Source organism: Sus scrofa, chromosome 1, assembly GCF_000003025.6.
Source record: "Sus scrofa isolate TJ Tabasco breed Duroc chromosome 1, Sscrofa11.1, whole genome shotgun sequence".
Classification (NCBI taxonomy): Eukaryota; Metazoa; Chordata; class Mammalia; order Artiodactyla; family Suidae; genus Sus; species Sus scrofa.
The window spans coordinates 33664047-33677705 of record NC_010443.5 but is presented as its reverse complement, the minus strand read 5'-3'; the positions used below and the strand labels follow the sequence as shown (position 1 = coordinate 33677705).

At 39.4% G+C, this 13659-nt stretch overlaps 1 protein-coding gene across 6 annotated transcripts in view; it reads right to left on the bottom strand.

Annotated features, from left to right (window-relative positions):
- Positions 1–13659, bottom strand: part of ARHGAP18 (Rho GTPase activating protein 18) — a 190247-nt gene that overhangs the window by 40275 nt on the left and 136313 nt on the right. For all 6 annotated transcript variants that reach the window (XM_021088430.1, XM_021088428.1, XM_021088426.1 and 3 more), the window contains exons 5-7: positions 12859–13037; positions 4613–4778; positions 1643–1734 (exon numbers count right to left, since the gene is read on the bottom strand). In XM_021088430.1, coding sequence (XP_020944089.1) covers positions 1643–1734; positions 4613–4778; positions 12859–13037 — 437 coding nt within the window. The remainder of the gene's footprint in view (positions 1–1642; positions 1735–4612; positions 4779–12858; positions 13038–13659) is intronic.

Sequence of the window (13659 nt, the reverse complement as noted above, 5' to 3'; positions counted from 1 at the left end):
GCCTCAAGACTGCAACAGAGAAACCCTGCTGTAGTTTCCTCTGCAGATTACGGACTTGACACTGAAACATTAACCACTGCCCATGTTTCCAGCCTGCTGACCTGCTCTATGTAATTCAGACGTGTCCAACCCCATCCATAATCCCATAAGCTGAATCTTAATAAGTCTCTTGATAGACAGACAGGTAGATGGATAGAAAGGGATTAAATCTCCTAATAGTTCTGTATCTCTGGAGAACCCAGATACACATGGAAAGGATCCTGCTGAGATCCTTGCCCTTGTCCATCTGTGTAAGTAACTCATGGCTTTTACTGCCATTAAAAAAACATGAATATTTGAGAAGTTCCTGTGGTGGCTCAGCAGTAAGGATTCCGACTAGTATACAGGAGAATGCGGGTTTGATCCCTGGCCCTGCTCAGTTGGTTGAGGATCCAGTGAGCTGCTGTATAGGTCACAGGTGTGGCTTGGATCTGGCCTTGCTGTGGCAGAGCTGGCAGCTGCAGCTCCCATTCAACCCCTAGCCTGGGAACTTCCATATGCCACAGGTGAGGCCCCACAAAGCAAAAACAAAAACAAGACAAAACAAAACACTTGAATATTTGGCCTACATTTGTTAGCATCCCTCTGTCCATCACAGTGGACAACTATCCACACAGATACAGGTTCTGCAGGCACTGACTGGCAGAGGCTGATGAGGAGGACAAGCTGTGTTGACCCAAGTCCATCAGGAGAAACAGTGAGACAAAGATTTGGATGCAATGGTGACTATGAGGAATGAAGAAATCAGAGCTTAGAAGGTAAGACAGTAAATGACTGGTTTGGAATAATGGAAGAATTAGTGCCAAGAAGATTAAGCTTGAGTACTGAATGAGTTTGCTGAGCCAAACGCATGTGAAAGTTTCCACTGCCACTCTTGCCACCATAGAATTTTCAGAAATTGTGACATGCCCAGGCTGTCTCAAAAATCTGCATCTTGGATAGCCCGTGACTGACTTGACCCGCCTTCGTCATGGGCATTCCCTGTCTCTTATCAAACGTAATCTGTTTCTGAACAACGATGGCCCAGAGGTTAGAATGAGATTTTTATATTGTCATAGATAACCCTCTTATGAATAATTGAGTGTTGACTACACAAGTGACTTCACAGTTTAGCAATCATTTTCTAATTCTCCTTTATGGTTTTCTTTGCCTACTTTGGAAGTAGGCACTAGTAAATTAAATTGGACATCCTCACTGTAAATAGGAAAGCTTGGGAAATACATACAGCATGAAATATTCATAAGGACTCAATTCCCTAGAAATTTATAAGCAGTCCCCACTCCCGTGTATTATAGAACTGAAATCTCAATTATATAAAGCCAGCTAATATGAGACAGGAAAATGATGCCAGGTAATCACAGTTACAAGTAATAACACTGAAAGCATCACCATGAAATAAAAATTACGAGCCCTTGAAAGAAATTTGCTTCCTGAATAGAAAAAAATCAAAGTATAAAATAAAAAAGCATATCAATTGGAAAACTATATTATAATCGTATGAATGCAAAAAAAAAAAAACAAAAAAAAAACAAAAGCAAACAAGACACACTCTTAGCTCAGGTATGTATGTTCTCTCCATATTGACCTATTCAAGCCAACTTACTTTTTGAAATATCAAAGGGATTCGAGTTCCTGGTACTTTCTTCTGATCTTGTTCTAACAGTACCGTCAATGGAACACAAAAAAGGCCAGAATCTGCAACAAAAAAATAAAATGTCCTCACTTTCATCAACCCATAAAATAGTAATGCAACACTGTTAAGGCATCAGATTCTTAATGCTGTCATTGAATCAGACAATGATTTACTGAGCACCTAAGTAAGTGACACTGCCTAGCCACTAGGAATATACAACCTAGCTGGGAAATTCTGGCCCTTATTTACAGAGCCATCTAGCAAGGAAAGACACGAACTAAATGATTACAAATAATCACCAAAATAATTAGAAACATATAAACTGTTACATTAGAGAAACAGAATGCTAGGGGAGTGCACAACACATGCAATAAAATACTAAATGTAATCAAATTAAAAGTTCTTGCTTACGAATCTGACTAGCATCCATGAGGACCCAGGTTCAATCCCTGGCCTCACTCAGGGGGTTAAGGACCTGGAGCTGCTGTGAGCTGTGGTTAGGTCGCAGATGTGGCTTGGATCCTACGTTGCTGTGGCGTAGGCTGAACCTCCATATGCCCCAGGTACAGCCCTAAAAAGACCGGAAAAAAAAAAAAAAAAAGTTCTGGCTTAAAGTAAATATCACTCCTCTCTTCCACACTTGATATTCCACATTCTACAATACAGCAAAATACAGATACTTGCTTTTTGAGAAATTAGCTGGCATTATGAGCTTGTTCTACCAATGCTTTTCTTTAGAACGTATAGTAGATACTTTGTGGATTTAAAATTTGTAGTTTTATATATTTGGGAATAACTCTAGATGAAATGATAGGTAATTCACATTTTTCTAAATTAAAATCATATGCCTCCTGTCTAGGGTAAGCATAGCTTCCCACCCAGCACCCCCTACACCATGCCATGCCCGTCACTGAGTGAAGAGAGCACAGAAGTGTAACACACATGAGGGGAGAGAGAGGTCATTTGTGAACATGGAAAGGGGGATTATCTTGTGATATGAAAACAGACCTCAGAAACTGTGACCCTCAACAGAGATGACATTCAGGAAGATGCCAGTAACACAGCAAATAACTTTTAGTTTAGGAATCAAGAAAGATGTAATCTTCAAGAATGTCAAAAGCTTAGTATATAAGATACATATCTTAGATAAGACACAAAAATATAAAAAAGATGGAAAGAAAGTCTATTATATTAATAGTGATACTTTTAATGAGAATGGCTTAATGTTTCTCTCTCTGCTATGGTACCATTCTAAAACGTAAAGGGCTCTTTAAAAAAAACTTTCTAAAAAAAAAATAAAATAAAAGACCTTTTTAAGCCACTTAGAAAGTCTTGAGCACTGAGTCACAGCTAATTATTTTGTATCTGGAGAAGACTTTGGGATGAGCTTCTGAAAAAGCATCTGAAGTCTTCATTATCCACAATGGACTTGTGGAAAACCAGAAGAACCGTTTGACTCAGAAATTCACCATCCCAAGTCTTAAGCTAAAATACTCAACTCAAAGGGAAGGAACACAGAATGAGGTCTTCTGGGGCCCAGCATGGGAGAGAGGACCTGAAGGGAAGGTACACTTCAATCCTACAGAGAAATTGCCTCTAAAACTTAAATCAGGTGAATACTTGTCTTTGCTAACGTTACCATAGCAACCAAAAAATCCTCATTCTTGGTTTCTCTTTAAGAGATACCTTTAAAGTTAAATTAGGTGTCAGAGATTCCTAAACCATAAAGCTTTGTCAATAGAAAATTATCTGGATTTGCAGACAAATAAAATCTTAGAAAAACAAAAACTGAGGAAGTGTCTATTCTCTACCATATTATAAAAAATAAAGTGGATCTTTATAAAGGGTAAAGCAAACTGCTTGCAAAGGGAAGAAAACTACACATACCCACGGGAAGCACAATTTAGTAATATGTGCCACAATTTCATTATTTTCTTAATAGAGGGAAGAATATTTTTTTCAAAATAATTAAAGGAGAATATAAATGAACAAAGGGACAGACTATAACTGTCCTCCACATTTGCCATCACATAGATAAGCTAAAGTAATGATTAGGATCAACCATCTTAAAGTCATTTTTCAAGATCCAATTTTGGAAATAAATAAGTATATGGACCAAATATTGCTTTTAAATATAGTTTTCAAAGGAGAGGGCATTTGAGTTAAGAATACTTGATTCAGAATTTCTTTCCATGGAGTTCCCGTCGTGGCTCAGTGGTTAACGAATCCAACTAGGAACCATGAGGTTGTGGGTTCGATCCCTGGCCTTGCTTGGTGGGTTAAGGATCCAGCGTTGCCGTGAGCTGTGGTGTAGGTCACAGACGCGGCTCGGACCCCGAGTTGCTGTGGCTCTGGTGTAGGCCGGTCGCTATGGCTCTGATTTGATGCCTAGCCTGGGAACCTCCATATGCCGAGAGAGCGGCCCAAGAAATGGCAAAAAGACAAAAAAATAAATAAAATAAATTAAATTAAATTAAAAAAATAAAATAAAAGAATTTCTTTCCCTGGTAGGGAGTTCCTGTTGTGGCTCAGTGAGTTAAGGAAAGGACCTTGTCATGAGCTGCAGTGTAGGTCGCAGACAAGGCTCGGATCTGGCGTTTCTGTAGTTCCTCCAATTCGACCCCTGGCCTAGAAATGCCTATATCCTGCCAGTGCAGCCCTATTAAAAAAAGAAAAATTCCTTCTATGGTAATTAAATATTTGATTATGCTTTATTTTCTATAATCTAGGAGACAGTACATACTTATTAAGTTGCAAAAATTTGGAAGGGAATGTTCTAGAATCTGCAATTTAGATGTACGTGAGTGTTGGTTTATTTCAGTGGTGTTTCTCACCCCCCGGCGCCCCCCAACACACAGACACATAAAAATACCTCTAAGAAGCCAAGCTCATTCTTACTACTTTAGGAGTAAATTCCACTGTTTTTCATTTCAAAATTACCTTTTGTTTTGATTTTCACAGCTTTCTGTTGTTTCAGCTCAACACCCAACACATCATAGAGGGCAGTCAGCTCAATTAGGGCCAAATGGCAAACTTTCTTCATGTCCTGGGGTGCCAGGTCACCAATCCTGGTGGTGCCTGTCTTGTCTTTTGGCAACCTGAAACTCTAAAATAAATAGCATGAATGTATTAAAGGCTTACAGTACCTGATGCCTTTTTTTAAATGAAAGAAGACAAAATTGCAAGAAGTTATACTCAGAGTGGTCTCAGGGGAAGCTATGAAAGCATTTCTCCAGTCGGGATGAAGAGCAATCCTGCCCTAATGATGATTTCAACCCTGCAGGAAATCAATACGTGAAGTGCGACAGGCGATGGAGCCAGACCATGTATGAGGAGTAGGAACACCAGGGCCAAGTGGACAAAAGAGACAGTAAAACTGAAGTGGAAAAAAGCCTCAAGTTAGCTGGCCTTTAAGAGCCAAGAAAGATTCAAAGTCAACACAAACCTTCAGGACGAGGAGGAGGAGGAAGAGGGGAGGAGATGGGAAGAGAGAAGTAACCCCTACTGAGAGCTCAGAATGGGTCAGGTACCCTTTATCTGTATTACTATTAATTGTCACATACATATGTGCATTATATATATAAAATAGTATATAATATGTATCTGATAATACATGACATTTTATTATCAATATATTTTATTATAAAATATTTTATAATTTTATATATTGATAAATTTATGTTGATATTTAATATCAATATAATACTTCTATTATAATAATGTGTTTTATTATCGATATAATAATATTGCCATAAAAATCCAAATAAGGCAGGTCCAGAGGAATGTACAGCACTGGGGAGAGGGGACAAGCGGAGGGGAGACTAAGAGCACGATGTCTCACTAGCCGTGTGTGACTTCTGGCAATTCTTGAACCATTCTTTCTATAAAAGGGGAGAGGGGGAGACGAGGGAGAGTTAAAGGGATGGGAGAGGGAAGGAGAAGGCCACCTAATGCAGAGGGCTGTTGTGAAGTTTATTTATTTATTTTTGGCCCACACGTCATATAGTCCCAGGCCAGGGATCAGATCCAAGCCGCAGTTGCGACCGAAGCTGCAGTTGTGGCAGTGGTGGGTTTGGGCATGGGATCAAATCTGTACCCCAGGGCTCCCAAGACACTGCTGATCCCTTCACGCCACAGCAGGAACTCCTATTGTGAGGTTTAAATGTGTGGCACTTCCTAAGCACTTTATGTGCTATTACTATCATTACTTTCACCACTGAATAAACAAACAAGCTTAGATATAATATTATCATAGGCAAACAATGGTTTGCCTTTTTTGTTGTTTTGTGCCTTTCTCAATAAACTACCTTCTACCTATTTGACCTCTTTCAATATTAAATATATTAAAATAAGGGAAAAAAAAACAAAATAAGAACATGGATTTCTCTACTGTTTTTACTACAAATGACAGACAGTTCCACTGTAGTTACCAATTACAAAAACAAGTATCATTCTCCAACAGTTTGATACAAATTTTATGATCAAGGACATATCCTTTGAGTTTGCCCTTGATTTTCACTTTAATGGCCAAAAATTTTCAACTGATTCCCTTTTATTCCTTTTATTTTGCTCACCTTTGCACCGAATCATTAACACTTCATGGTCTAAAAACTTTTTTTTTTTTTGCCTTTTCTAGGGCCGCACCATATGGAGGTTCCCAGGCTAGGGGTCGAATTGGAGCTGTAGCTGCCAGCCTACACCAGAGCCACAGCAACGTGGGATCCGAGCCACGTCTGCAACCTACACCACAGCTCACGGCAACGCCGGATCATCAACCCACTGAGCAAGGCCAGGGATCAAACCTGCAACCTCATCATTCCTAGTTGGATTCATTAACCACTGAGCCACGACAGGAACTCCATCTAAAAACTATTACAAAAGACATGTCTTAAAATAGCAGTCCTCAAAGTGTGGTCCAGGGAAACAGAGAGGTACCCAATCCTCTTTTCAATTAATACTAAGACATTATTTGCCTTTTTCACTCTCATTTTCTTATGATGTACAGTGGAGTTTCCAGAGTTTCACTAGATGTGTGGCACTGCCAACAGACGGAATGCAGAAGTAGATATGAGACTCCAACTAACATCGATTGAAGTCAGACATTAGAGCTGCGAAAATGTAAAACCATGGCATGCTTCTAAACAATTCTTTTGTTTGTTTGTTTTTGTTTTATTTTTTGTCTTTTTAGCTATTTCTTGGGCCGCTCCCATGGCATATGGAGGTTCCAGGCTAGGGGTCAAATCGGAGCTGTAGCCACCAGCCTACGCCAGAGCCACAGCAACGCAGGATCCGAGCCGCGTCTGCAACCTACACCACAACTCATGGCAATGCTGGATCATTAACCCACTGAGCAAGGGCAGGGACCGAACCCGCAACCTCATGGTTCCTAGTCAGATTCGTTAACCACTGCGCCACGACAGGAACTCCCCTTCTAAACAATTTTAGAGAACAGGGCTAATTTTCATTAAAATGTTATTTATGTTCATCCAAACAGTATTATTTTAAAAGGATTAAGAAATAGCTTTAAATTTCTCCATTCTAACATGGTAAACGTCTATAGATATAACTAACACAAAGAAGAGCCCCCTACATGTGCGCGTGCACACACATACCCACAGTATTTTAATTATTTATCAAGAGAAACTATTCCTTGGTCGACTTATTCACGTGTCATAGCTCAAGAACACAGGTCAGTGACAAACTTTCATAGAACTCAATCCAAAGAAATTCTTTACATTCCAAAATCACGTTGTCTTTTTTTGTTTGTTTGTCTTTTTGCCATTTCTTGGGCTGCACCCACAGCACATGAAGGTTCCCAGGCTAGGGGTCGAATCAGAGCTGTAGCTGCTGGCCTGCACCAGAGCCACAGCATCATGGAATCCGAGCCTCGTCTGGGACCTACATCACAGCTCACGGCAACGCCAGATCCTTAACCCACTGAGCAAGGTCAGGGATCAAACCCGCAACCTCATGGTTCCTAGTCGGATTCGTTAACCACTGAGCCACGACGGGAACTCCCCCAAATCACTTTGTATCAGCCTTCTCCATCATCTCAAAATCTTCCAGGGAATCATGGCTTCTGCAGAAAGCTGTGTATGCCTTCCTTATGGGTTCAGTCAGAGCAAACACAGAGAGCTGCAATCCCCAGGGAACAGCGAATGCTCCAACAATATGAAATCACAGATTCTTGGCCAGAAAGTCATGCATCTGAGGTTCCATCAACGAACTAGAAGCTGTGGTAGTTATTTCCTTCGACACCAACATCCTTCTGACTGTTAATAGGAAAGCTTTTTTTTGAGGTCCTCAATGATTTTTCAGTGCCTTAAGGGGTTATAAGACCAAAATGTTTGCAAATCACTGTCCTAGAACATTATCTAAAACCTTCAACTTTTGGCAACTGAGCAGCAAATTCCTTTCAAGCAAACTCAATTCCAAGAGAGGATCTTCTACAGTTCCACAGAATCTTCTTCTATAGAACTTGCTATAGTCTCAAGAGAGTCTCCTATAGGAGAAATGAGATCTTTCTTAACTTTCTGTAACACATTTTTCCCTATGAGAACATTAAAAGAACAGCAATAGACAGTATTGTTACGCAGCTCATGTGAATTTCCAGCATAATTTCCAGTGTTAACGGTACAGTGCATTAAGGGTTGACAATGTGGAACCATACACCGTGGTTTTCCTTTTCTCTTAAATATTACTGCAAGGGTAAGACAAAAATGGTAATATCATCTTTGATAAATGTCTCTCATTCTATTTTGCAAAAATCCCAACAGGATAACTATTACAGCATATTCTAGGTGGGGAGACTGAGGCTCATTAGGAGACAAAATATGCCCACGTGGACAATGACATGAGAATTCAAATTCAGATCTTCTAAGTCCTCAATTCAGTAACCATTCTGTTCTGCTCCATGTTCCTTGTCCCCTGAAGCGGGCAGGGAGGAATCTAGGTTGATCAGTATTGATGTGAGGCTGTGAACCCCTCAAGGACAGGAACCGAGCTTTTTTGTTTTTTTTTTTAGGGCCGTATCGGTGGCCTATGGAAGTTCCCAGGCTAGCGGCTGAATCGGAGCTACAGCTACCAGGCTACACCATAGACACAGCCACAGCCATGCCGGATCCGAGCTGTGTCTGCAACCTACACCGCAGCTCACGGCAACGCCAGATCCTTAACGCACTGAGCAGGACCAGGGATCAAACCCATGTCTTCATGGATATTAGCAAGGTTCGTAACCTGCTAAGTCACAACGGAAACTCCGTAGGAAGTGTGTTCATCACCTCTGTATCCTACTGTAGCACAGCCCTGACACACTGCAGGTGCCCTGTCACAGTAAATGAAAACACATACCACACCCAGAATCAAGCTCAGTGAGGTGCTAGACCCCTGGCTGATGCTCCTCCAACCTCCTTTGGTTTGCAGTGAGCTTCACTTTTAAAATCACATAAAACTCTTCATATTTTCTTCATGCTCTGCCCCAGAATTCTGCTAATTGCTTTGTTTTCTGAAGGGCTGAACCAATCCTATTTACCAACCACTTATTTAAAAAAAAAAAAAAATCCTAAAGGTTTCATTAAAATCAGTTGCCTTTGGTCTAATAAGCCAAATCCACGTAATATAATTATTTAAGGCATTACCTGAAGTAAATGTTTAAAGAAACCTAAAATATTATTAGTTCAAACATTTGATTTACCCAGCAATATGTCATGAGCTTTATTTATTTATTTAACATTGTGCCTAATGAAAGGAGTTAGTTCTTTATCCCAATGTTTAATTCATAGCAGCGGCTTTAAATATTTATGAAGCTTCATGTCGTTTTTGTTTAGTTAATAGACTGGATGGTTCCATCCGTTGGCTAAGAGATGGCAGTGCAATTTTAGCAAGAGAAAAGCTCTTTACCTTTTCGGTAAATGTGCTTAGGAAAAGGACTGAAATAAATTTTTTTAAAAAATATCAGGTCTCTGGTTCCTAAGTGTTACCATAAATTAATCAGGTAGCTCTCCCGAGCTGTACCCTCTTGTGTAGACCTTGAAATATGAGGGGCCCTTTAGATACTTTAATCGGTAATGATGGACTTGACTTTTTCACTGATCAAGTCACTCTAGCTTCAGCTTAGAGAGCAGGAGACCTACTCTTCCCTGGTCAATTTCCACAGATGACTTCTTAATCATCTGCTAGGAAATTCATTTCCTATCTAAGATTTTCCCATGTGTAAAACATGATTTTATGACTGTGTTTCATTCATTGTCATTCTAGAGAACGAATACTTTTCTAGATAAGTGAGATTTGAGGAAAACTTCCACATGTACAGTTCTGAAATTTTCTTGATTTTTTAAAAGAGAGAGCAATAACCATCATTTAACTTTTCCAGGGCAATTCAGGATCATGATCCTACACACTTACTTTTGTATTGTACAGAAAAGGGTGTCTGCCTCGGGTTTTCAGTCTCCTCACTCTATCCTGAACTACATTTCTTTTATTGTCCTTCTGATGTTCCATTCTCTAGGAAAGTCTCGACATGGGCCTCCATGTAAATTTCTGGAGTATGCGTACACACAGCATTGTTACAGACAAGCTACGTTGCTATAAAACATGAATTTACTTGAATTAAACATAACTCAGTAAGAATCCAAAAGGCACTGAACAAAGACCTAAGAAGAAAAATGAAGGCATGCTCCTAGAATACAGGCTTTACCATAGTTATCATCTCAAGCTACAGAAGAATTCCTAAATAAAACCTTTCATGGTCTTAGTCTCCCAAGACAAGGCAAAGGAATGCTATTAAATTTCTATTGCATATGATGGACTCAACAAACTAGAATCTTCTCTATATAATATCCCAAGTTATCCTGAAGAAGTCGTCAGTAGCGCCAATACAAGGACACGTAAACTTGCACCTGAATTAGATGCACATATACCTTCAGGGCACATCAAGTAGCGTCAACATGCATCTTCCAGAAAAAATTCTGGCTTCAAAAGCTTAGTCACTGAAGCCAAGCCCTAGCATGCCATGTAATCTCTCCAACTGTTTCTTTGTATGAAAAGAGGAATCACGGTTACCTAGGCTCATACTTTCTAAGACATCTTGGGTACACAAAATACAGTAAGTAGTAGCTAAATTTTCAAACTAATACACATTAAAGGTTATGTGATCTCCAAATGTAAAAGGAGAAATTTGAATCTACTGTGCGAGATCATAGAAAATTAACAAAGACACCTCAATGCCATAAGAAAAAGGAAATGAACATAAAATGAGGTCAACACAGAACAATGTATTACATAAAGCCTAGTGCTTATTTACAGAAGCAAGAGAGTATGGAGGAGAAATGGAATTTATGGTTTTATCTGCTTAGACTCCCCCCTCAGAGTAATGAAGAGAAATGTTTACTTCACCAGCCAGGCCGATGACATGTAGAAAGCTTACAGTATGTCCATGCCTTCTAGAAGAACACAGATAAATGGTTGTATAGACGAGCAGATGCATATGTGCATAAATAAACACAGTGACAATAATTATCAAAAGCATGGCATCTTAATAGTTTAAAGAATGATTTCATAAATTTAGTTAACGTTAAGTTCACCAACAGGAAAAGATCTCATGGTAACACTAGATACTGATCTAGACCCCAAAGAATAGATTCAGGCTTCCTTGGTAAACAAGAACAGAGGGGTAGAAATGGGAAGGTCATTTAAGTGTGGGGCACAACATGAATAAAATCAAGAAGGTAGGAGGAGTTCCCCTGGTGGTCTAGTGGTTAGAACTGGGCACCTTCACCACTGCGACGTGAGTTCGAGGCCCTGGTCAGGGAACTGAGATCTCATATCAAGGTGAGCATGGGTTAATGAGTGTTGGGGCTAGGTGATGAGTATTAGAGGGTTCATTATGCTATGCTTTTTAGCTTTGGCATGTGTGAAATCCTATCAAATAAATAAGTGGATTTTTTAAAAATATAAGACTTTCAGTAGCAATGAGAATACTCAGGACAGAGAGGTCAGTTTGCAAATACAATCCGCTACTGAAAAAAATACGAGCTTCTTGAAGAAATGGATTCTTCCTGGTCTGAGGGGAGAAAAGTACACGGTGCACCTGGAACATCTTGTACCAGAAAGCAAATAAGTAAAAGAATAAGAATATGTTAAAATGGCATAGGAACCAGCTTGAAGGGCTCCCTTTCATCAAATGAGAGTAAATTTAAACGTCAAAGAAAAATGACAATGATCTATAAAACACCCAAAGAAAAAAGGAAGCCATCAGTCCACAGCGCTATTCAAAAACAGAAAAAGAGAGCAAAGCAATTATCATAGAAGACTGCCAGCCAATCAATATGGAAAGAAAAACAGAATGAGAAAATTACCATTTCTCAAACACTAGGTTTAATCATTGTTTCAGACAAGGAATAAAACTGCACGGTGAAACCACTGGGCAAGAGTTTACTGCTGACAAATAGGATATTCACACAGTCTCGAGGGTCGCAATTACTATTCAGTGTACACAGGAAAAGGTATCTTTACAGCAGGAAATCTGGTGACTCTCTCCTTAACCAAGCAGGCATACTTTCATCCCCTATAAAGGAGCCGTCTGACGTCAAGCCTCTCTTTTGATGATGCAATGGGGCATAAACATCATCTAGGCAGTAGTCTGACCAAAAGTGTTTACCTTGAATCCAGTCATCAAGAACAGACAAAATCAGAAATATGATTTGGACTCTTCAAAAAAAAAAAAATTAAATCAAAACAAGGGGACCTGATCTAGATTCACAAAGCCAAAAAGACAGGACATCAATTGTAACACATGACCTTTGTTTGACTCCCAAGTGGGAGTGAGAGAGAAGCTATAAAAGACGATATTGTGACAACCGGGAAAATGTTAATATGATCACACACTGAAGTATCATTATTGTTTTCACGTTCAATTTCTTAAGTATTATAACTGCTTTGTTTTAGATGTCCTTATTTAAGCTTTAAAAAAAAAAAAAGTGAGTGTTCATCCATAGCACAACCTACCCACAGACAGATGCAGAAAGACAGAAAGTAAAGGTTGTGCAGTGTTGACTGTTGAATGGATCTACATGAAGTTTTGCGATTCTCTTCTTTCAACTTTTCCAAGGGTCTGAGATTTTCAAACTAAAAGCTGATGAAAAAATCTACTCTGATGTTTCATGACATCTGAGTAGTGCACTACGTACAGGTAACGGGGCATCATCGCCTTTGCCCCTCTGGGTCTTCTCCTTGGAGTTTTCTTTCTGATTGACAGCTTGCTCTGCAAAGGACACCTCCAGATTGATGTCTGTTTCAGAAGCAGGAGCCTCCTCAGGCCCCACGGGGATCAGTTCCTTTTCACCAACAATTAGGTTAGATGCCTGGCCTGGGAAAAACACAAAAGACTCAAGGCTCAATACATGTGCTTTGGTTATTTCTTTTTCTTCTTCTTTTTTTTTTTTTTTTTTTTAAACTTCTAATGCATCAACTAGGTAAACCTTTAGGAAAAGTATGATTTACTATAGGCAATAATTAAGTTATTTTAATGGTAAAAAGGATAGTGAAGGAATCCTACCAATGGTGCAAGGGAGGTAGAGGAGGGAGGGTGGTGACGAGAAAGTCAGTCTTGAATTATGGGATCTTTCTCTGAGGTCACAATTTTTAGACTATGTCCAGTTCCAAAACATTGCTAGATGATCTCAAACTCTGAATGAAAAACTACACAAAAATCTAGTAGACTTAATTGTTGATTTTATACCAGGAGATTAAAAGCAAAAATAAAAATAAAAATAAAAGCAAAAAAAGAGAAGAGAAGGAGGTTAATTTTACTCTCTCTTAGAACTATGATATACCATTTAATTTCCTCACAGTGGAACAGATTCCTGAGAAAGACTTCTGCCACTCCCTGCATGTTCTTTCTGGAATGTTATCTACCTATCATAGCAAAAATTCCAAAACCAAAGTTAGCACCAAAAAATGTCTACCTTGGGAGTCAAGTCTAGAGGTAC